General features: G+C 39.4%; 2 protein-coding genes and 1 long non-coding RNA gene across 10 annotated transcripts; 1 reads left to right on the top strand and 2 right to left on the bottom strand.

Moving 5' to 3' along the window:
• Positions 1–4,135: 4,135 nt before the first annotated feature.
• On the top strand, positions 4,136–10,114 carry LOC131300821 (uncharacterized). Of its 5 annotated transcripts, XR_009191079.1 has the most exons (7): positions 4,136–4,605; positions 6,042–6,164; positions 7,427–7,525; positions 8,993–9,115; positions 9,365–9,494; positions 9,593–9,655; positions 9,739–9,875. XR_009191079.1 is itself a non-coding variant. In XM_058326819.1 (5 exons), exons 1-5 carry the CDS (start codon positions 4,270–4,272, stop codon positions 9,955–9,957), a joined length of 900 nt encoding a protein of 299 aa, XP_058182802.1. In that variant the 5' UTR covers positions 4,137–4,269; the 3' UTR covers positions 9,958–10,114. The 5 variants fall into 5 exon arrangements, 2 of the variants coding, with proteins under 2 accessions (XP_058182802.1, XP_058182803.1); XR_009191078.1 differs by having other exon boundaries at positions 9,365–9,655; XR_009191080.1 differs by having other exon boundaries at positions 4,137–4,605; positions 7,427–7,526; positions 9,003–9,115; positions 9,365–9,655.
• A 74-nt stretch (positions 10,115–10,188) lies between these two features.
• On the bottom strand, positions 10,189–12,381 carry LOC131300820 (crocetin glucosyltransferase 3-like). Its single transcript, XM_058326818.1, has 2 exons — positions 11,686–12,381; positions 10,189–11,452 (listed from the first exon to the last, which is right to left on the bottom strand). Exons 1-2 carry the CDS (start codon positions 12,287–12,289, stop codon positions 10,530–10,532), a joined length of 1,527 nt encoding a protein of 508 aa, XP_058182801.1. The 5' UTR covers positions 12,290–12,381; the 3' UTR covers positions 10,189–10,529.
• A 1,410-nt stretch (positions 12,382–13,791) lies between these two features.
• Positions 13,792–21,865, bottom strand: LOC131301507 (uncharacterized). 4 transcript variants are annotated; one of them, XR_009191311.1, is made up of 8 exons: positions 21,594–21,865; positions 20,223–20,268; positions 20,007–20,087; positions 16,697–18,657; positions 16,450–16,594; positions 15,620–15,763; positions 15,291–15,422; positions 13,792–14,365 (listed from the first exon to the last, which is right to left on the bottom strand). It is a non-coding gene; the product is annotated as an uncharacterized LOC131301507 (long non-coding RNA). The 4 variants fall into 4 exon arrangements; XR_009191312.1 differs by lacking the exon at positions 16,450–16,594 and adding an exon at positions 14,744–14,840 and having other exon boundaries at positions 16,697–20,087; positions 20,223–21,865; XR_009191310.1 differs by adding an exon at positions 14,744–14,840 and having other exon boundaries at positions 16,450–20,087; positions 20,223–21,865.
• Positions 21,866–22,341: the final 476 nt, after the last annotated feature.

A 22,341-nucleotide genomic window follows, 5' to 3' on the forward strand; every position in this document is an offset into this window, starting at 1 on the left:
GATACCAGCCACAAAATCATCTTTAACAATCAACCAATTGTCATGGAAGAAAGCAGAGTTGAATCCATTATGGCCAGGGGCCTTATCCCTATGAATGGACTGTAAGGCAGACCAAATTTCAGCTTCAGTTGCAGGGGCCACCATACAAGCCCTAACCTCTTGGGGCACCTTTTTGAGCATAGCAGCAGATAGAGCCTATGAAGCATCTTGTTTGTGCATGAAATCAGACCCCAAAAGTCTCTGATAGTACCTAAGAATTTCTTCTTCAATAGCAACAGGATCCTCAAGTCTCACTCCTTGATCATTAACCAAGCTCAGAATAGTATTTTTCACCCTATGAGCATGCATCTTTTGGTGAAAGAACTTAGTATTATTGTCTCCCAAAGCAAGCCACGGAACTCTAGATTTTTTTTAAAATGCTTCTTCAGCGAAATTGAGGGCATAGAATTGCTGGTCCTTCTCAAGCTCACACAAAGTAACATCATGAAAGAATTGAAAACATAAATTCTGAATTTTTACAAGATTGGACCCGGCTTTCTCCACTCTACCACTAAGATTACCATAATGCTGCTTATGAAAGGCCTTAAGCACAGGTTTAAGCCTCCTAAGCTTAGAGCTAAACCTCAGCACGAGATCAACTCTAACATCTTGGTTCCAAGAAGAATCAATCAAACCACGAACTCTGTCATCAGCCATCCAAAAATTGAAAAATTTGAAAGGACAAGCTTTAATTTATTGTGAACCATAGTCATAACAAGGGCACAGTGATCAAAGATCCCTGATGGGTGCCCAACAACCTCAGAATCAGTGAATAACTCCATCCACCCTTCATTGATTGCCACCCTATCAAGCCTACTCTTATTATCACCAATGCCACCTCTCTTGTTAGTCCATGTAAACCAGAAGCCCTTAGTGACCATATCATGCATGTTAATATCATCCAAACAATGATTAAAATCTATAGCTGCAATTGATTCATTCTATGAGAAAAGTATGTTCAGTTTACAATTGGGGATTTTCTTCTCTCTCTTTGGGGTATGTGTGTATTTACACTAATACCTGAAAAAGAACCCACATCATTAGTTGGGAATTTTCTCCTTCTCTTGCACCATGTTTAGGGAATAGAGCTTCGATTACCTAAATAGTGCTTCCAACCATGGCTGATTTCTTGTCTCTTCTGCCATCTTCAGAGATTTTTCTTTTCCAAACAAACAGAAGCAGATAAAAGTTTTTTGAAGTATGAGATAAAGAGACAGAGGGAGTGTTTCAGGCAGAATTTATTTGAGCGGGATCAGTTTGGGGAGTCTCCAATTTGGGTGGTTTGTGAATTTTTTGGACGCCATCCCGTTTGTCCCGGCTTTCGATTTCATCTGTAGTTGAGTTGTCAACATTTGATGTATTGGACTGCTTCATGTGGTTGAGAGTGAAACGGCAAACAAGCCAAATCCTATTATTATCACCTCAATCAAATCCCACAATTTAAGGCTATACATAACTAGGCGTTTCAAAATATTTTCATTACGCACTATCTATATTAACTTCGGGAGAAGGGGTGCCCCTAGCACTTTGTAAGGGGGTCGCAGTTACCAGGCCCAGGCGACTGTTTACCAAAAACACAAGATCTCCGCAAAGTCGTAAGACCATGTACGGGGGCTGATGCCTGCCCAGTGCCGGAAGGCCAAGGAAGTTGGTGACCTAATTATAGGGGAGTATGTAATGGGACAATTATGGATTTTGAGGATGGAGAAGTATTCAAATTCACTAAGATGCATCCCTAAATAAGTACTCCAAATAGAGTGTCTATTTAATTTCTTAAAAATGTAAAACTAAGGCAGCGTTCAATTGCATGGAAAGGATGAGAAAGGACGAGAAAATCAATTTTCCTGTAATTTTTTGTGTGTTCAGTTACTAAGAAAGTTGTACGACCTACAACTTCAACTTTCCCACTGGAAAATTAATGCTGTGTTTGGATGAGTTTTTGAGAAATTTTGTAGGATTATGAGTGAAGAGAGAAATAAGAGTAATTATTGGAAGTAGAGGTAATGATTGGAGAGAGATAGTAAGAGAAATGATAATAATGATTGTAAACACCTCCCAAAAGGGGCATCGCCATACATATATCTTCTACACTTGTTTTCCTCAAGATATATTGCTATCGTGGATATTCTCATAGCTAGGAACATCTCCACACGATAACGATTTCCACTAAATACAGTCACCACTTAATTTATTAAAAACTAGGAAAACAAGGAGAGATTTCGGGTACGAGAGCCAAAAGTATGATAGGAGAAGGTGTTAGGCACTCCTCTTTGCCCAGTCATGAGACCGGGCCATAATAATTTAACATACAACTAATGCTTGCTTTATTTAATTCTAAACAAGTAATCTGGTTATTAGCCTTAAACAGTTAATAAGGTGAGTTAGGGCAATAAATAAAGCATGCATCAGAATAAGCAAGAAACGATAGGTTGTCCCAGCGTATGGATTCCACGGCCGGTGAATAGATGTCACGGCCATGGGATCCCATTGGATTAATATGCTGGCTGCGGGAACAATATCCCAGTCGATGTTCTTCCTCACACCAGAATACGAATAGTTTAAACAGAAAAATCAGAATACTACTAGTTAAGAACAGAAACAAAAAATGAGTCAAACCATAGGCCCTTGGGCCTCACCACCTTGATTCCTCAGTGCTTGATTGCTTCAGATTGAAGGTGATTAACTGATTTGCTTCTCGAAACCCTAAGGTTGGGGTTTGTACTTCGGGGTTTGATCGTCGGGTTGCGACTGCCTATGAAAGGTTAGGGCTTTGGTAGAGAGAGTATGAGAGATGGTTTTTTGCAGAGTATCGTGGCTAGAAAAGGTGTATTGAATTGTTAATTTCGGAACCCTAAGCGCCTCTTTATATAGGCATGAGGTGACTCACTCCGGCCAATCAAAGGACGTGAATCAATAAGGTGTTATAGGGTTAGAAGGTTAGAAGATCTTTGCTCCGAATCTATTTTGTAGCCTTGAAGTATTGAAAAAAGGCTGCTAGGGTTTTGGTACGTCGATCAAACGAATGACAGGACATTTTCGAATTTTGGAAAAAGACGATTTGGCGGCCGCCAGCTTGAAGGATCTGGCGGCCGAGGAATGCATTTGGCGGGCGAGGAATCGATCTCTCTAGGAAAATTTCAAACACCATATTCCACGGGTGAAAGAAAGAAGTGGGGGCCGTGAGATAGATCTTGCGGCCGACAGATGTATTTTCCTAGGATGTTGTATTTTTGTCTGAAAGGCTATTTGGCTCTGGATTGAGTCTTCTAAGTGGCTAAAAATACTTACCAAAGTTTATGGGTTTATGAGAAGTCAATCATCAATCACATTATCTATTCATCATCGGGACGGTCTCCAAGGTGGGACTTGAAGTACTCGTTAGGCCAAATTTGGGTGTCTACAATAATTGGAGATAGAGGTGGGTAATCATTGGAAGTAGGGGTAATGAATATTTTTTGAGTTGAGAATTTTTTTTCAAAAAGCAATCCAAACAAAGTATAACACTTTCCTGGAAAATAAGTCTTGCCAAATTGCAAGTCTGTCTACACAGACAAATAGTTCACAGATTGTGCATAGATTTTTTTATGGGGCACACCACAGGTTTCACACAAAAGATTCGAGCCGTTCATTAAATGTAAAATAATTTTTCAAGAGTTTTTGCGAAAAATTAGTTCAATCCGATACTTATAGGTGTTTGATCAAATCATCTAACTTTTCATGATCCAGAAATCTGAACGAAAAATTGGATGATTAAATCAATCACCTATCGGTATCGGATTGAGCTGATTTTTTGCGAAAACCTTTGAAAAAATATTTTACATTTTATGAATGGCTCGAATTGTTTGTGTGGAACCCATAGTGGGCCACACAATAAAATTTATGCACAATCTGTGCACTATTATCTGTGTGGTTAGAACTGTTGCTTGCCAAAAGGGAGGAATTCTTGTTTTCCTGCGACATTTTTTATCAATAAAACATACACAGGAAATACTTCACTTCACCTCACTTCTTTTTTCTTGCGAATCAATTTCTGACACAACATTCCCGACAACTAACGGACAACTCAACCGAGTCTAAAAGAAAGCCCCCAAAAGGGCACCGTACATAGAGGCTATAGCCCAACCCTTTTCCTCCTATTATTCCCGCCAAAATCTCCCGTTCATACGATTCCCCAGAGTAAGAACGTCATCTCGCCTTCAATACTTGCAACTCAGATCAGCAGCTAAAGAAATGGACAACGGCGGCGGCGGCAGTGCAGCGCCCACCGGATGCTACAAGTGCGGCCGCCCGGGCCACTGGTCCCGAGATTGCCCTTCACATCCCAACCAAAACCCTAATCCATCGTCCTCCATTTACCCGAAACCCAATTCGTCCAACTTCAAGTCCACCGGCGACGGAACTGTTGAAGGTGGTTCAAAACCATTGCAGAAGTCCACCGAAAAGCCCAAGAAGGTACCCAGATCGAGGCCCAAGCTCACCCCTGACCTTCTTCTCTCCAACGATGGAATCGGTTACGTCCTTCGCCACTTCCCTAGGGCTTTCAAGTATCGCGGCCGCGGACAAGAGGTACCGATTATTCTTGTCTCCATTCATGGGATTTCAGTTTCTAGGGTTCGGGATTGGGCTTGTTTCTGAATTATAGTGTCTTTTCTGTTGTTAATTTGAACGCATTACTTAGTAAAGTTTGTGAGGTTTCTGGTACAAAGTGTTGTGAGGGAGGGTATGTGAACTGTGGACTGTATAAGAAACCCCATTGCAACTAGAATGTCGTGTAAATCACATTGGATGAACTGCACGGTTCTCGGAATAAGTTGCTAAAAACTAGTATTTTCGAAAGGGTGAGAATTTTCCAAATCATTTACAGTTTTTGCGAGAGTATTTGGTTGGCTTTATTTTCTGACTGGGCCGGGGCGGCTGCAGCATTTTTGTTTAGAGGTGACAAAAATGTATTAGAAAAATTTCGTATGCAGAACAGTATATAAAAATAAAGATATTTACTTTGATCGAAAACTCGGGCCTAATTTATATTATTTTGTTGAGTTATATGATCTACGTGCACACAAATTTAATTGAACTTTCATGCTCTCTAATGTTGTATGAATGATCCAGTGCAGACAATATTAAAGAAAAATTAAAACTTATGTGAAAAATTAGAAAAGTTTAGTACATTTCTTGAACCCAGGGGGTTTGCTTAAACCCCCTGAACCCCTAATAGGCCCCTGGATTGGGCACTTGTATGGCCTGAACCCACATTGAGAGGATTAAGTTGCATGATCATTGACTTACTTATATTACCGTGGAAGCACATGCAGGTTTCTTATGTTAGTTGGTAAGTCGAGGTTATGAATTTTAGTTATTGTCTGAGTTTATCAATTCCTAGATGCACACTAAACCTAAGTTGTCATTCTTGGCCAAGATACGGAAATACCAGCATTACATCTCAAAACAATAGTTGATGCATTACACTAGCAATCTTCACAAGAGGGGCCTTCATTCATGTACACTAAATATCTAAAAGCAGAAAGTTTCCTCGTATGCTGAAGTAGTAAAGTAAATAGAGGTCAGGATTCTGGAAACTAAGAGACATAAGATAGAACATGTTGTCATTAAGTTTTCGCAAGTCAGTAAAGTTTATTTAGTTTGAAATGTCAGATACATTGTATAGTGCCCTTTTTCGTTGTTAAACGAAGAGACTAAACTTGGTGGTGCTTGTCCTGGTTCTCTTGATTTTGCATATCACACTAAATGGTCAAAATCGAAAAGCTTCATTTTCTTTTTTTGACTAAACTTGGTGGTGCTTGTCCTGGTTCTCTTGATTTTGCATATCACACTAAACCACACAGGTCAAAATCGAAAAGCTTCATTGATGTATTGTTATTGTTTCCAGTTTCTTTTTGGATAAACTTCATTTCAACAAGTTGGTTTGGGTTTAGGTGATTTCAAGATGCTGATCGCTGCATAAATTCTTCATCTAATAATGAGTATTGGTCAATTTTGTGCAGGTTAGTGATTTGGGGAATTTAATTGGGCTTTATGCTGAATGGCATTCACATCTGCTTCCTTACTACTCATTTGATCAATTCGTACACAAGGTGGAACAAGTCGGTGCCACGAGACGTGTCAAGGTAAAACATTCTCTTCTTAAGTGATTATGCTTCCTACATTCTAAAAAGCATGGTAGTATGCTGTTCTTACATCCTAAAAAGCATGGTAGTATGCTGTATTTATCACCATTTACCAGGGGTATGCATTGACAAAATAGATGAATGACCCATCTCAAACGGTAAAGTTCTGGCAAAGTCTTTATATATGAAGTCAAAGCATTCATAGGCAAACTATCCATGAAGTTGTGGTAAAATCGCTAGGTATAGTTGGGCAAGAGACTTAGATGGGCTTCTTGTATCATCTGTGGCTGGAACAGGTGATCAGGGGCAGGGCGAGTGCTACTCACTTGCTGCAGCCCACCATGATGGACCTTCAATGGGAAAAAGTTGTTGGTACTCCAATGTTGTTGCACTATAAAATCTAATAACACTATAGTTTACATCTCAAGGAAATACTGATGTTTACAAGGATAAGTATAGATAAGTTTCAGAAACAGTAAAAAATACTTCTGAAAGATCTAGTGAGCAATGGATTAATGGGTATGGGCTGGGCTACGCACCTACGCCTTTGTAAGCTTGTAAATGGATATGGGAAAATCGATTGCATTTCAATCTCAGTTATTTTTGGGGAAACTAAATCAAATTATTGTCTTAGTTTCAGCCCTCAGGAAAAACAAGTATTGGATTCACACGAAGAGAACAATTAAAAGCGTATTGTCGGGCAGCTGAATAAGTATTGTTGAATGGTGACTTATTCCTAACAACTTAAGCTTTTGGGAGGAAAGGTGATCTAAGATGGTATCAGACTTCAGTTTCTGAAAGGTCTTGGGTTCAAGTCTCTCTGCATGTTTGCCATATGCATTATGCTTCTCTTTATGTCTGGACGCTTGTATCTCCTCATGCAAGGCACAAGACAAAGAGGGTTCGACAGCTTGACAAGCGATTTTAGCCAATTTCGTACTAACTTAAGCTTTGGGCACAACTAGTGATGTAAGACTAAAAAAATCATAAATCTGATGTCCTAAAGCCAGGTTTCCTTCTCATCTATTGATGGTAGTTCATCATTGACTCACTTCCTTTGTCTAATGTTAGCCCTAATCCAGTATCCTAAACTCAATAATTTGGCAGTTAGTGGGTACCCATTTCACAATTGTATGGAGTAATATAAAATGTATGCAGCGGAAAACATGTGCATGTTAACCTGTAGATTTTCGGTGTGAAACTTGTATTCTTCAGAATTGCTAGGCACCTGTGTTCTTTTGATTCTATTCTTCTTTTGGCAGACATGCCTGGGAGGACTACGGGATAGAGTTGCCAATGGAGGTGACCCAACAAAGCTACACGAAACCCCTGCTGTACACAACATCTCAAATGCTGATGAAGGTACCTGTACAAGTATTCTCCTGATTGGTCTAAGGAGACTTTCAATGATACCAAATACTATTGAATGGTTATTTGTTTGAATGTTACTGACTTCAAAGCACATATTTGATGTTTTGGATATGTTGCCCATTGCTTGCTGACTGAGACTAAAGGATGTGTTTTATATCACATGCTTGTTGCTGGGGGTTTGATACAGTGCCGTAGATCCTATTTGGTAATCATAGTTACAACACTCTCATGAGTAGACTGTTGTGATTACCACCAGTACTTATTAACACTATGTTTCAGATCTTGCAAAGAGCTAGCATGTTTTGTTATGCCATATGCAGTGAATTCGGACTCATGTTTTGGTTTTCCCTTATTTCTGTTATTTTTTGGAGGGAGTGTGTATAGTTTTTAGTACTCCTGGGTTAGGCCCCAACATCCCCAATTTTGACTATACAATCGTGTGGACTGCGCTCCATGCCTTTGACCACACACTAATGTGGGATCACGACGGAGTCTTGGGCAATGCCAGAGGAGCACTGGATAAACTTTCAAGATTGAGTTTGAGGGGTGCTAGAGATACGAATTGGGGTGTCATGTGTCATTGGGTTGTTGACTTGATGCCGGTGAATGTTGTCATAATGGAAGATAATATCAGGAGAGAATGAGGTAAAGTCACACATGAACTAATAAACTTACCTCTCTCTCTTAGAGTTTAGCTTTGGTCCTCACCAATTTAATAATCGCTATTTACCTGACATCTTCAAACCACAAGAAGGCTTTCTACATTTTTTGTCGTCTTAAAATGGGATGCCACCATTATCTGACAGGTATGAACTTTATGACTAAAATAATCCAAGCCAGGATTACGAGCTCATGAAAATACACATTCTGAGTTGTGAGTATAGAGGTCTAGACTTGTCATAAAAATAACAAAAAGCCGTAACGCCTCACCACCTGGCTCAGCTCTTTCACAATCCTAACCAATCTTTCAGGTGGGATCAAGACCCACTTTACATCCAACTCCATTCATCAATGTGTTAGTCTTTTCCTTGACATTTTATGGTCTGTAATATGATTGGTAGCTTATAATAACCATTACTGTTTTTAATGACATTCATCGACATGTGAATATTAAGTCACACATTAGATAAACAGAATAAACATTGAGTCTTAATATAATAGTATTGGATAACTCATCACTTACAGGCTTAAGCTTTTAAGTAGTTCTGACTCTTTGACTGCATCTAATTTATATAGAGCCAAAGTGATGTGTGGATCTATAGTCACTGACCAAGGGATTGGGCCTTGTGCACACCAAGAGCAGATGAATGGATCATACGAACTCCCGACATCAGTATTTCAACTCATAAATATTTACAGCATTATGTTCCCATCTGACCAACTTATCCGGCACATTAATGAATCCATTTTCAGCATTATTAGTGATTTTTGAAGGTTCTAATTTATGACATTCTGCTGTTGTACAAGATATGAACATAGAGGAGCCATCTCTCGTACAGCAAGGTACATCTTTGAAGAACCATTGCACTGATGATTTCCAGGAAGACATGCTTCAAGAGATTTACGAGCAGGGTACTGATGTAAGTGCTAGTTCCGCCTTACTGTATTTTAGTCTCATAAAGTTAGAAACTATCACCTAATGTCAGAAGGAAAGGAAAGGAATACACTCAGAAATAACAAAACTGTCTTGTTTGCATAGTTCAAGCGCTTTCCAGGTAGCCAACTTTAGCCAACTGTAAATATGTTCACATTTGCAAAATTTACACTAAACACTATGAATAGGTTCTCTACTTCCTATTGCTGTTTAAAATTAATAACCGTTGTGGTAGGAAATGAAAAAATCTACAAGGTTGGAAATTCAGATTAAATTGCTTGATTAGAATGAGAAGGCTGTGACTTCGCGGAACAGAAAAGCAAAAAAGCTGTCTTGCATCTATATTCTAAGAGCCTTGGACGTAGGATAAGAATACTGTGTAATGGTCCTTTTTGATTCCCTTATGGAGCTTCTGCGATATCTGTCGCATATTTAGATGTCGAATTTCATTTCATATTTCTCAGGTGTAGCATCTGTGCCTCTAACAAATTGTGGGCAAATGAACATCCATCTATTGGGAGGATACGTATATATCCCACATTTATGTGGTTTAACTTGGAATTATTTACTTTCTCCATATGGGTGGTTCATGGTATAGTTCCTGTGCAGGAGCTGTCTCCAGCAATGCATAGCGATGCTGTTGCTACAGATCATATCTCTTCTCGTCATCGCTCCATGGATGATATATCAAATCAAGCTAAGGAAACCCGAGGTAGCATTACTAGGGAAATACAGGTCTCAGAAGAACAGAAAGCTCGCATGGAAGCTAACAGGTTGAAGGCATTAGAGAAAGCTGCTGCTCGTGCCCGCTCTTCACAAACAGCTTGATTGTGTAATTTTGAACTCAATTAGGTTCTGATTTGCTGTTCGTTATTGTCGTTCCCCGTATTTTTAAGCAGAATTAACATGTTTTTGGTGTCTCTGTGTGAGTTATATTTGTCTGTGGACTTTGAGCTTATGTATTGATTTTCGGATGCAACAATCACCTGGATCTTGCACGTGCATATAGGCTGCCTCATGTGGAAGGGAAAGAAAGAGAGCTAAACTAAGCAGGAAAGGTTTTTAAAAAGTGACTCTTATTCTCTTTAATGAAAAACAGAGTGAAGGAGAAAGGAATATAACAAGGGATAATTACTTACAGAAATGAAAGAAGATTGAAATGAAAGCGAGGAAAGCAAACTTCAACTTATCTTTTCCATGATTTTTGGTAGGATTTTTTTGTCCTTCTCTAGGTTTTCTTAATTTTTTGAATTCATCTTGACTTGAAAACCCAAATAGATAGCACTAACAAATCATCCGGGTAAGTCGAACAGTTTTGAATACAGCTCGGAAGTCATGTTCTTAGACTTCGGGAAGCAGTAAAAAAATTGGGCTAAATCCCAGGGACTTGTGTCCAAATCTCAACCTGTCGCCACCCCATTTGATCTCCTCCTCCCCCTCTCAGCAGCAGTAGAGACAATTGCAGAAACAAAATCATCCATTGCTTTCAAAGAAGACCCCTTCCTACCTCCCTCCTCTCTCATCGCAGCCTTCATTGTCTCTCCAATTTCAACCGCCTTCCTCTTCATCTCCCCTCCTTTCCCTCCCTCCTCCGTCACCAACTCAACCACCTTCCTCACCTCCTCCGCCTCAACCCCACTCCCCACTCCCCTCGCCAGCTCCACACAAACCCCCATCTCATCCACCATCATCTTCGCATTGTACGCCTGCTCCGCCGCCAATGGCCACCCTATTATCGGCACCCCCTGGCTCAACCCCTCCATTGCCGAATTCCACCCGCAATGGCTCAAAAACGCCGCGGTCGACTTGTGTTGCAGAATCTCCAACTGTGGCGCCCATTTCCTCACCAACAACCCCTGTTTCCCATCCAAAACTCGGTCTTCGAATCCTTCGGGTAACCATTCGGATCTGAATTCCCCTTTTTGGTCAAACCCAACCGGAGGCCTTACCACCCAAATGAATGGCTTCCCGCTTTGTTCTAAACCCTTGGCTAACTCCATCATCTGGGATGAACTTATTGTGTTCTGTGACCCAAATGAAATGTAAACTACGGAGGACTTCGGTTTCGAGTCGAGCCATTCGATGCATTTCTGGGTTGAAATCCCAGATTCTTTCCCACTGTGCTGGGTTAACGTAGATGAATTGGAATTTAGCATAGCTGGAGGGAGAAGAGGCCCGATACTCCAAACCGGTTTTCCGATATATTTCCTCAGAATTTCCATACCCGAAACTTCAACTTCCTCTGCCGTGTTACAAAGCCAACCGGAAGATCTCAAGGAAAGTGAAATTTGGGTTTGGAAAAACCTCGACCACGAATCGCTACCTGTTGGGAATTTATCACTCGATTATCTAAAACATTAAACCACTCTTTGCATTCAAAACTAAACATCACACCTTTAACAGAAATGATTGGGTTCAAGAAAAGTCTCCCCGAAAATGTCCGAGAAAGTGAAATGAATGGTCTAGATTTACTTGAATGTGTAGGACCAAACATTTCCTAGACATTGCGGGGATATTTTTCCTGTATCCTAAAACTTAACAAAGTTCCAACAGTACCGTCGGCTGCTCTAATGAATTGGTGAAGCATAGAGCGATGGAAGCGGCAGGAATCGGGAAAACCCGGCACGGGGAATTCGTCGGTGTCCGTGAACTTATGAGGGAGGTTTAGCCACACCGACATATAGGCTGCGGTGCCGTAAGCGCCGCCAGTGGAGAAACAGACGTTGGTCGTGTTGATCCTCTCGGCGACTCTTGAAGCCCAGCCATTGAAGACGTCGGAAACTATGCAGATGGGGGGGCGGCCTTCTTGGGCGGCGATGTCGGCGACGAGGCGGTGGGAGGGGGGTTCGAGGGCGGCGGAGGAGTGGAAGAGGTTGATGATTTGGTTGAGGGGGAGGGACTCGGTGTTTTCAGTGTTTGGGGGTAAGTTGTGGTCGGAGCTGTTGAAGGGGAGGGCGGCGAGGCGGAGGCGGGGGGAGTGGGAGAGGGTTGGGTCGGAGGAGACGGCGGAGCGGAGGTATGCGGTGTTGAGAGGGGTGGTGGCGATGGTGATGGTGAAGTTGGTGGTTTGGTGGATTTGTCGAGCGAGTGCTAGAAAAGGGATTAGGTGGCCGTGGGCCATTAAGGGGAGCATCACTATGTGTTCCTCAGCTGCATCCATGTCGCCGGGATCTTATGTAAGAGAGAGAGAGAGAGTCGCCGGGATCATATGTCAGAGAGAGAGAGAGGGGGGGTCCAATGAGGAAGCTTCCCAAGTCTTCATTTATTGGTGGTGGGAGCAGTAGTATTCATTTTTTAGAAGTCCTGCCGTGTTTGGTTTGTGTTTTGAAAAGTTTTTTGAAAATAGTAGCGGTAATAAGTGGAGAGAGAAATGTTGAAAGTAGAAGGAATCTAGGGGGAAATTTTTGAAAAATTCTTTTCAAATAGCAAAGAGAACAAGGCATCGCCTGGGATCTGTTGGCAACTTTGACTGTCTAACAGCATCTCCAATCCATGCTCTATTCCTTCATTTGAGAATATGGAACTTCTTCAACCCATCCTCTCAAGCCTGATCCTTCATATTCCTTCATATTTACAGGATGGAAGAAAATACGGAGGACCCCCTCTATAATACTATTCACCTTTTAAAATGACATGTGTATCCTTATGAGCTTTTGTTTATGTCAACTATATCCTTTCACCCTTGCACGTTTATGTCAACCTTTTAACATTGTCTACACTTCTACAATATCAACTTAATTTCACAGGACTCGTGCTTAACTTCTAGTACATTTCACAAGTTCTACAACATTAACTTCTACAGCAACTGGTAAATGAACTACCACCAATTGGAGTAAAGAACAAGTGGGAGGGAGGGGGAAATGTAGTGGAAGGCATGGGCTCTACAAAACTGGAGTAAAAAACAGAAAGGGAATTTTTGGGGGATGATTTTGGAGGGAATTGATAAGAGGTTAATTTTGGAGGAAAATTTTAGAGGGAAAAATAGAGGATTTGAGGTTGGAGTAAATAGGAATAGTGATTTCCTCTAAAATCACTTTATAAATAAAATAAAATATTTTGATACTCTCAAATAGAGTATTGGATTGGAGATGCTCTAAAAATCTATTTTGGAGAGTTCAAATTTTAGAGAGAGACTAGATTTTCCATTCGTGCAAGGCACGAATGCCATGCCCGTTGAAGGGAAAAACTTATGTTTGGATGCATTAATGAAGTTGATAAAGGCATGAATGTGATGGATGTTGAAGAGGATAAGCATGAATGTTATGGCTGTTAAAGAGGAGAGATTTTGAGTAAAGGGAGATTAGTGTTGCTTTTGATGGTAATGGTTGAAATGCAAGATTTAAGGGAATTATGCGAAAAAAATAGATAGTTCTATGATAAATATTTATTTGCAGCTGTCTAACATATTTTGGTTTACATTTAACATATTTATATTTGTAGCTATTTGCATTTGACGTTCTAATGTTGTTTTGTCCAAATACCATGTGATGGTAATGTAGCCGGCATCCTGTACCATGTGATGGCAGTAGATTTTACGCAACATGAAAGGAGAGCAAAATAGTAGAACCATGATCAATGTTTTGATTGTATCTCACCCGCAGCAACAGAATACGGCTGAAACATCAGAATATTTTTTAACCGCCAAACACGAACAAAGAGATGTATAATGTCATCACTGCTAAATAATCGCATAAAGTTGTATCTATTTTTAATCGACAAAGACAACAGATCAAACTGGTGGATAAAATCAGCCATTTGGATTTGTTACCTATTTGGTCCTAAACCTAAAAACATCATTAAACTTCCATGTTCATGTGGACTGAATAAACTATAAAAAGTTTTAACTCTCCTCTCTATCTACCTTAAAAAACAAGTAGCGAAGACGCATAAATTAATCCTCATCATCAGAGTCGATTTACCCGATACACATTCCTACCAACCTTAACACACATCCTTGATCTCAATAGTCCCAAGTTTCCAGCAAATTATAACATCAAAATTAGACCTTACCAAACATTACCACACTCAGTGGGCCTGGTCTATTTGCCTCAAATAAGGCTGGATGCACCAAGGAATTGGAGACAAACATTGCCCGCTGGTCTTGTGAAGAAATACTCCTTCTTAAACATAATCTTCAGTGATAACAAGGAATTAGTGACCAGCTGCAAGTTGAGGTTGCCACTACACGGGCAAAAGACTTGCCATTGTAGTCCGAAGGGCTCTCGTTATAATCCTTCTGAAAAGAAATAGTCAAAGCATCGTCAATCAGCCTAGCAGAACATTGCACTATTGTAGCTAGAAAATCCAATAATCTCACATCCCTGCATCCAACATCTCAAAGAATATCATTATATCCAACAAAAATTAGGATTCTAATCAAATTATGCTTCTTGTGAACCTGGTCATGACTAATTTGAATCACAATCGATTTACTACAACCACTTAAGACAATATGCAAGACCAAGATAGGTCAAGGCCTTTAGGCACAACAAATTTAAATATATAAGGAGAGGGAAAAACTAAAAAGGGCAAAATATTTCACACTTTTAATTACTCTCAATAGAGAAACCAACAAAACATACAAAAGAAGAAAGAACTAATAAGGCAAGTCTACCTTCTGGGAATTGATTGGCATTTTTTTTGCCATGATCATCTATCAGCGACTTCGATTGCCCAAAACTTCAATTGTTAATCCAAAATGAAAAGAAGCCCTAAATATTTAAGATCAGGAAATTAATTTGAGACTCAAATATAACGAACATATACACGGAAATCAAAGCTAAAATATATAAGATTAGTAGGGAAATCTGAGAGAGGAAAGTAATACATATATGTACGATGAGTTGTTTAGATCAACTGTCCTAGACGGAAAGATGGTACATCTTTTCACTTCAACAAGCAAGATTACATAGGGCTGTAAAGTATGAACAGTTATTGTGCAAATATTTTTTTCAAAGTTTTTTTTTTTTTTGAAAAGAATTCTTTCAAATATAATTGAATCAAAATCTATAAATAAAATAAAATACAGAACAAGCACAGTCAAAGGTGACAGTATTTCATTGAGATGGACAAACAACATGTTACACACATGCACATATAGATTCAATGAAGAAATATGAAATCGAAATAGATGAACTTGTCCGAGTAAGGTGGATATTTACCGAATTAAGGTCATTTGAACCTCATCCATTTGACTTCCATTGATGTTGGTCAGATTCGCCATGAAGTCAGTGTACTCGGCGATGATCCAGGAACCATCAGAATATTTTTAACCGCCATCAGAATATTTTTAGCTGCCAGACATGAACAAAGAGATGTATAATATTATCACCACTAAACAATCGCACAAGTGTATCTATTTTTAACCAACAAACAGGAAAAACAAAAAAAGAAAAATGGAAATGGCAGGAAAGCAACTTTAATTGATCAAAAGATGTATCCAAAAAAAGACTAAAGGAAAACAAAAAAGGAAAAATGCAACAATGACTACCTCTTCGTATGGAGGGGTTGAGAGTAGCCAAACCAAGCTTCCCATAGAATCTGTGGTCGTGAGGAAACCTCCAATATTCCAGAGGATGTGAAGATAAGCTCCAACAACCAAAGTGATAAGAGCACAACATAAAGACAGATAAACCTACAAACCAGTAACATATGTTAGCTAATAGTTGTAAAAATGAAACTGAAATTTGTATGATAAAAACCATTAATTTTACTCATCCACCAATCAGTGCTTAAAGCTCTATACATGAAAAGATGAACGTCGCTGTCCACACAGTCAATCACGTCTAAGTTCTCTCTATCAACTGTTAGTAACACAAAGAAACTAACATAAACTACCCTCATAATCATAATTTGAAGAAATAGCTTTCAATAGAAATTATATTAGCCTATACGGTGGGTCACATTCGCAGCAGTCCTAAGTTTCTAACTCCCAAGTTAAATTAGTTGATACAGTGATCGAACAATCTGTAGGCCAAAAAAATCCAACAACGATTAAACGAACACCAAAGACTATTGTTGATTCTTTATTTTTCCATTCGAGTGCACCACAAAATATTCGTCGCTCGCAAATTGTATCCCATCGAGAACAGCATATCGAATCAGAACAAAACTATGACCATAGGGGGAAAAAAATTCAGAAGAGAACTACATTTCGGCAACATTATCAAATAGGAACCCTGATTTCAATCGAAAGGACAAACCCTAATTCCTCAAATCGTGAACGAAAACCCTAATGTCCCAACAAATTTCCGCTGATATATGCTGATTCCTTTGTCCACATGACTATCATCAATCAAGGAAAAAAAAAAAAATTTGCACCTTCGCATACCCCCAAAATAAAAGGAAATTCAGCACTTCCTGTAACAGGGGAAACAGGAACTATGGTCCACCATCAAGCCTCATGGCTGAGTTGGCTCTCGCCGCTCTCCCAACCCATTCTGTCTCACCGCCTGCCGGATTAGGTCTGAGTTCTCTTGTTCAGATCAGTCGGTATCAGATCAACAAACAAAATAGAAAATCAAACAAAAGCATATGAAACCCATCATCGAGAAGCTGAGAGAGATACCAGTTAATCGGTGATCAAGTCGTGGAAGAAGTGTTTTTCGCAGTAGGTTTTGTCTTGTAGCTTCCAACCGCAGCAGCGCCACAACTTGCCGTCGTTACGGTGGCAACAGAGGTGATCGGGCAGAACGAGAGTGCTCATTGCTTCCTCCGGTCGTTCTCATCGTTCTTTTGATGGGGTCGACTGATCCCCCACTCTCTCTTTCATGTTTTCAAGTCGTCCTGGTGTGGCTATCCAAAAACAACAAGACGAAACCTCAGGCAACGGGGAGAGAGAGAGCAAAAACAATACCTGAAGGACAGCACAGAAGAATCTGGAAGCCTAAAAGCAGAACACAACACACTGGTACACAGCTATACACGACACAACAGAGAAGCTGCGAACGGTGCAGACACAGGCCACATCCCCCAGAGCCCCCGGAACACGCCACCTAGCATACCAGCCGAAAAGACCAAACTGCCCAAGTGCCCAAGGTTGCACTGTTTGCAATCCAGAGACAAATTCGGCCCAAATTGGAAAAATTGTCCTCTGAAAAAGTGCTCCTTTATATATAGGCTAGGTTCACCTTCGTGCATATCACGAATGCATGCGCGTCGAAGAGAACAAGTTTCGATATAGGGTAGATATGACTTTTTTGTAATTTTAAAGCCAGAAGCAATAGAAGAGTATGAAAATAGCTAGGGAGATATATTACATAGATTAATCAAAGTAGCAAAAGCATTAGATGATTAACATACGGACCACATTAAGCGTAGTCTATTTATAGACGCTAAAGGAGCATAACACCAGTAAAACTCGCAATAGCCATAAATAGCAGTAGTCATATTAAACGCCTCCTTCCTCTCCTGCAAGCTGTCCATCTGCTCTTTGTCCTGAGAAGCATTGATGCGTTTGCAGCTCGAAAAGAATCCATTTTCACATGCTTTATTTATGAGTAAAACAATACAATCATCAAACCTTAATATGACTTACAAAATTAATATCTTCACCAGTCTTTACACGAAAGATTCATTAATTTATCTCCAACTTAGTACCATTCCTTAACTGACCCTCATAGGATTTCCAATACACTGATCTTTTAAAATCAATGCTTCCATCTATCCTTGAGAGTAAGGGTGCATTCTTGGGGCCAATTTTTAAAAAAGGGACCCCTTTTTGGGAAGGGAAAAAACTGTGTCCAACATTGCACATAGCTACCAAACTCAATACACACAGAAATATTTGTGAGCTCAGACAATCATCATTGCCACAGAGACTGCAGTAAAATTACACAAAAAACTGCACTAAAACAGCCTCGAATCTCGAATAAAACTACAGTTTGGATACACACACACAACAACAGTTGCACTGTCATAGCAATGTGTACTAAAACTGCATTCAAAGTCTACTAAAAACTGCATTCATCAAATTGCACTACAAACTGCATTCAAACTGCACTCTATGCCTTTTGACTCAGATTTTTAAACATCATAGCTAACAATATATGAAATTCACATCATAGCCAACAGTAGCCAACAATATATGCCATTCAACTACTAATCCAAACCTGAATACACATAAATACAGTAAAAATGCTAATCAAAAATTAAAAACTAAAACCAAAAATCAAAACCCTAACTAAAAATCAAAGTCTGATCAAAACCCTAACCCAAAAATTTTGAATCTAGAAATCAAACTTTGCGAGCAAAAAACCCTGACGAAGAAATAAAAGTTTGTGCGCAAAAATCTAAATCCAGTCCAAAAATTGAAAGTTATGCATATAAATAGTCAAAATATAGTCTGTAAGCATAAAATTGAAACCCCAAAACTAATCCTAGTTTCTCTAGACTTGAAGTAAAATTTGCTTCCACATTAAATATACATGCCAATTGTCTCCTCTGAACTTACCATTTCTGCAATTTCTAGCTCAAGGTTATGTACATGCACCTAGAGAATAGGTCTTCATTCCTTGCATTCAGTTGATCCTGTAAGTAATTAAAAAATCTCAAAAGCAACATTCAATATGACTGAACAACCACCACATCATCTATTATTTAAGTATAAACTCCAAAACTACATCACAATCGTATGTGTTACATGATAACCGAGATTAGATGGCTGAACACCCTTGACTATTGACATCAACAACATCATCATTGAGCTCAGATACTTAAATTAATTCTTGTGACCCATGTATAAAGTAGTACGTGCAGCATGGTAGTTGATCTTATGCAATTCGATACACAATGATATTTTCTTATGTTCTAGAATGTTGGTAGCCAAAATATTAACAATTGACTCCTCAAGTCCTCATATTTAAAACTCATTTAACACACATCAACATACTTCTAATTATCTACCAATTTCTTACAAATAGTAGAAGCAACATGATGTAATCAAGGGAAGATGGGCTAGGAAAAAGAAAAAGAAAAAACTCCCCCTAGATAGTCATTCCAAGGTTGTAGTCCTTCACATTCACAATATCAGCTTTTTTTAGTTGAAAATTTTAGGAAGCCAAAAATTAGTTAGACCGAAAATTTCCTAATTCAAAAGTAATGATGCCGACAGCATTCAGTCTATGTGAAAAAGTCTTCCAAGGCCAGTTTGAGATGGTTGGTCAGAATTTTCTTCATCCTACTAAATTGCTGTGAAATCAAGTCATATAACTACAATCAGCATCCATATCATAGAGTGGATACCGGGAAGTAGCAAAAATATTGAACAAGAAAAAGAGAAGCGAATAAAATGAAACGACTATTGGTTGTTTGCTGCTTCTACAAGTGTGAGAGCAGATGCATGTTCAACTCTTTTCCCTGGATTCGTTTCTTGTCCTCCTGCCTTAAACCACCATATTTAAGTTTAAAAAAATGATTTCAATTCAGGACTAATACCTTGCACAATGGTAATAATTTCAACGTAAGTAGCAATTGCACTCACATACTCAAACTTGTAAGCAAGTCCAATTCCACACTACCGTGCAATTATCCTTGCTAACATTCCAAATCCGAGCCCTAAATGAGTTAGTACTAAAGGAGCTCTCTAGGACTATGATTATGTCGAGCATTTGTACCATGCAATGGAGCCCTATCACCAAAAATTATCTTAATTTTTTCCCCCATCAGACCTATTCTCAAATATGAAATACTCAACATGTAAATGAAAGGGGTGGAGTGAAGTAGAATATGACAAAGAACATAGCGTACAATACTCCAAGTAATCTGCTGATCTACTCACCCATGGATGAACCGCAATTGCGATGACATAAATGTTTATTTGCTTGGCAGTAATTCCAAAGTGAATTTTTTTTTCTTGTTAGCCAAATCAGAAGTAATACCTTACATTAGCCCTTGGGAAAAATATTTCCTGAATTTGTTGCGTGTTTCACATGTGCTTTAACATTGAGTCCATCTTTTTGCTGCAATAAATATTGCCAAATAAGGTGATCTTAAGCAATTTTGTATGGTAGCCAAGTAGTACTTCTCTTCCAAAACAAAGGAAAGCAACATTGACATAAGGAACAACCAATCAATTAGAATAGGTATTTTCTAACCTTCATTCAGTTCACATGGTATGGCTCTTTTGTTGTTCCTTGGAACCTGCAGGAGGCAAACACCAAAGCATTACCAGGTGATAAGCACTCAATTCCCCCAATTTCAAACCCTCCCCACTTCTTATGCTTGTCAAGCTCCAACCAAAATGCTACAACCTTAGCAACATCAGCTTTACATTTAATCTTGGTATATTTTAAATCGCTTTATACAAACAAGAAAGCCTAAATAGTAGGAGTGTCATGTGTATAGCCCCCAAACGAATCAGATGTATGAGAACTCTAGAAATTCAAAAAGCTGAATAAAAAGAAAAAATTAGAGATCGTACATCAACGAAACCTAACCATGGAGTAGAATTGCCATATATGAGATAGAAAGAAGTGGAGATATAGTTAGAGAAAGAGGTTAAGGGAAAAAAATTGGTAGCCAAGAGGTGTCGGCAGACCCACTTTTGATTTTCAGTTTCAACGAATTTGTTTCTTAAAGAGCTCTCAAAGTGACATCTTTCAACAGTCCTACTCCTTCTCTCTAACTCTTTTAACAGGTGAAACGATTACAAACCACCAGTCCTCCAAAACACAAAACACAAAAAAGATACAACCCCAAAAATAACATAAGCCAAAGATACACAAAACACAAATAACATAAGCGAAAGCGCATAACCCAAAAATAACACAAGCGAAGATACAAAAAACAAAAAACACAAATGGCAAATAACAACCACCTCCATTATCCACCGGTCTCAGTTGTATTAGAAGAATTTGAGAACAACCACCTCCATTATCTTCACTCCCTTGCAAACTTTTTCTACCCATCTTGTACCAAACTGAAAACAGATTATTTTAAATTTTTTTATAAGTAACTCAAAATCTAACTTATCCCTCCAAGTTTGGAGATACACCCACAATAAAACTGTATTTATAGATGGCATGATTTGAGGCTTAATTATTAAGCTGTATAACAATCTAATTTTTAGGCTAGGCAAAAATCGATGCTATAGTAGGTGTTAATCGATGGGGCTAGAATTCGAATCTTGATGAAGCCCAGGGGCATATCCGATCGACCGGGCAGTCATTTGGATGAAGCCTAGAAGCAGGGCAGTCTCGGAACTCGACCAAATACAAATCAATAAACCCACTGGAAATCGAAAAACCCACCAGAAATCGTGAACATGGACTGAAATGGATTTGGGTTGTGGGTGTTAGACGACGATGACGACCAACGACGGCGAGATCTGTTTGGGTTGTGGGTGTTGCCTGATACACTCCTATTTCATTTTTCGGTGCCGGATCCGAAGAAAGCAAGGAGAGAGAGAGAGAGAGAGAGAGAGAGAGAGAGAGAGAGAGAGAGAGAGGCGAAGTAACGGGAAATACCTCACTCCCTATGGCGAGGAGTCGTAGCGATGGGAGTAAATGGCGAGGCTGCTGGAAACCAGTTTTGGGCACATCGGCTCTCCACTTTGACCTCGCCGGAGATATCCCGGCTGCTGAAGATGCTCTAAGGAGAGGAGAGAGAGAGGCGCCGAATCAGATCATCGTTCTTCGTTGCTCGAAGTGGTGTGTACTACAACGAGGGAGGGAGAATAAAGTGGAGGGAAATATTTGGACGGGAGAAGACCACGTCACTCCCACAGGAAAGGCAAAAAGGCATGTCACATTTTCAATTGCCCCCAAAGATACTCGTAATTACGAAAATGGCCTGGGCAATCTGTAAATTACCAGAAATTAAAGGACAAATTCGTCCCAAATTGAAAAATGACCTCCGAAAGACTGCTCCTTTATATATAGGAGGAGATAGGAGGAGAAGATAGGAGAGAATATAGGAGATAGGAGAGAGATAGGATAGGAGGAGGAAGAAATGGTAGAAGAGAGAGTGGTGGGTGAGGGAAGAGGAATAAATCGAGACCGTCCAAAATACGTTTGGACGGTTGGAAATTGGAATTGCCGAGAGATTAGTTTATGTAATACTCGCTTGACACCCAAAAAATTCTTCATTTGATTTTGCTTTTTTATTTTTTGAACTGGTAAAAGTCTTTGGATGGAGAAACTTTTTTACAAGCAAAACTTTTTCTTTTGATTTTGCCCGGATAAACTATGACTTCAAAACACAGCCCAAAAGTTA

The sequence above is a fragment of the Rhododendron vialii genome, chromosome 9a (genome assembly GCF_030253575.1).
Source record: "Rhododendron vialii isolate Sample 1 chromosome 9a, ASM3025357v1".
Classification (NCBI taxonomy): domain Eukaryota; kingdom Viridiplantae; phylum Streptophyta; class Magnoliopsida; order Ericales; family Ericaceae; genus Rhododendron; species Rhododendron vialii.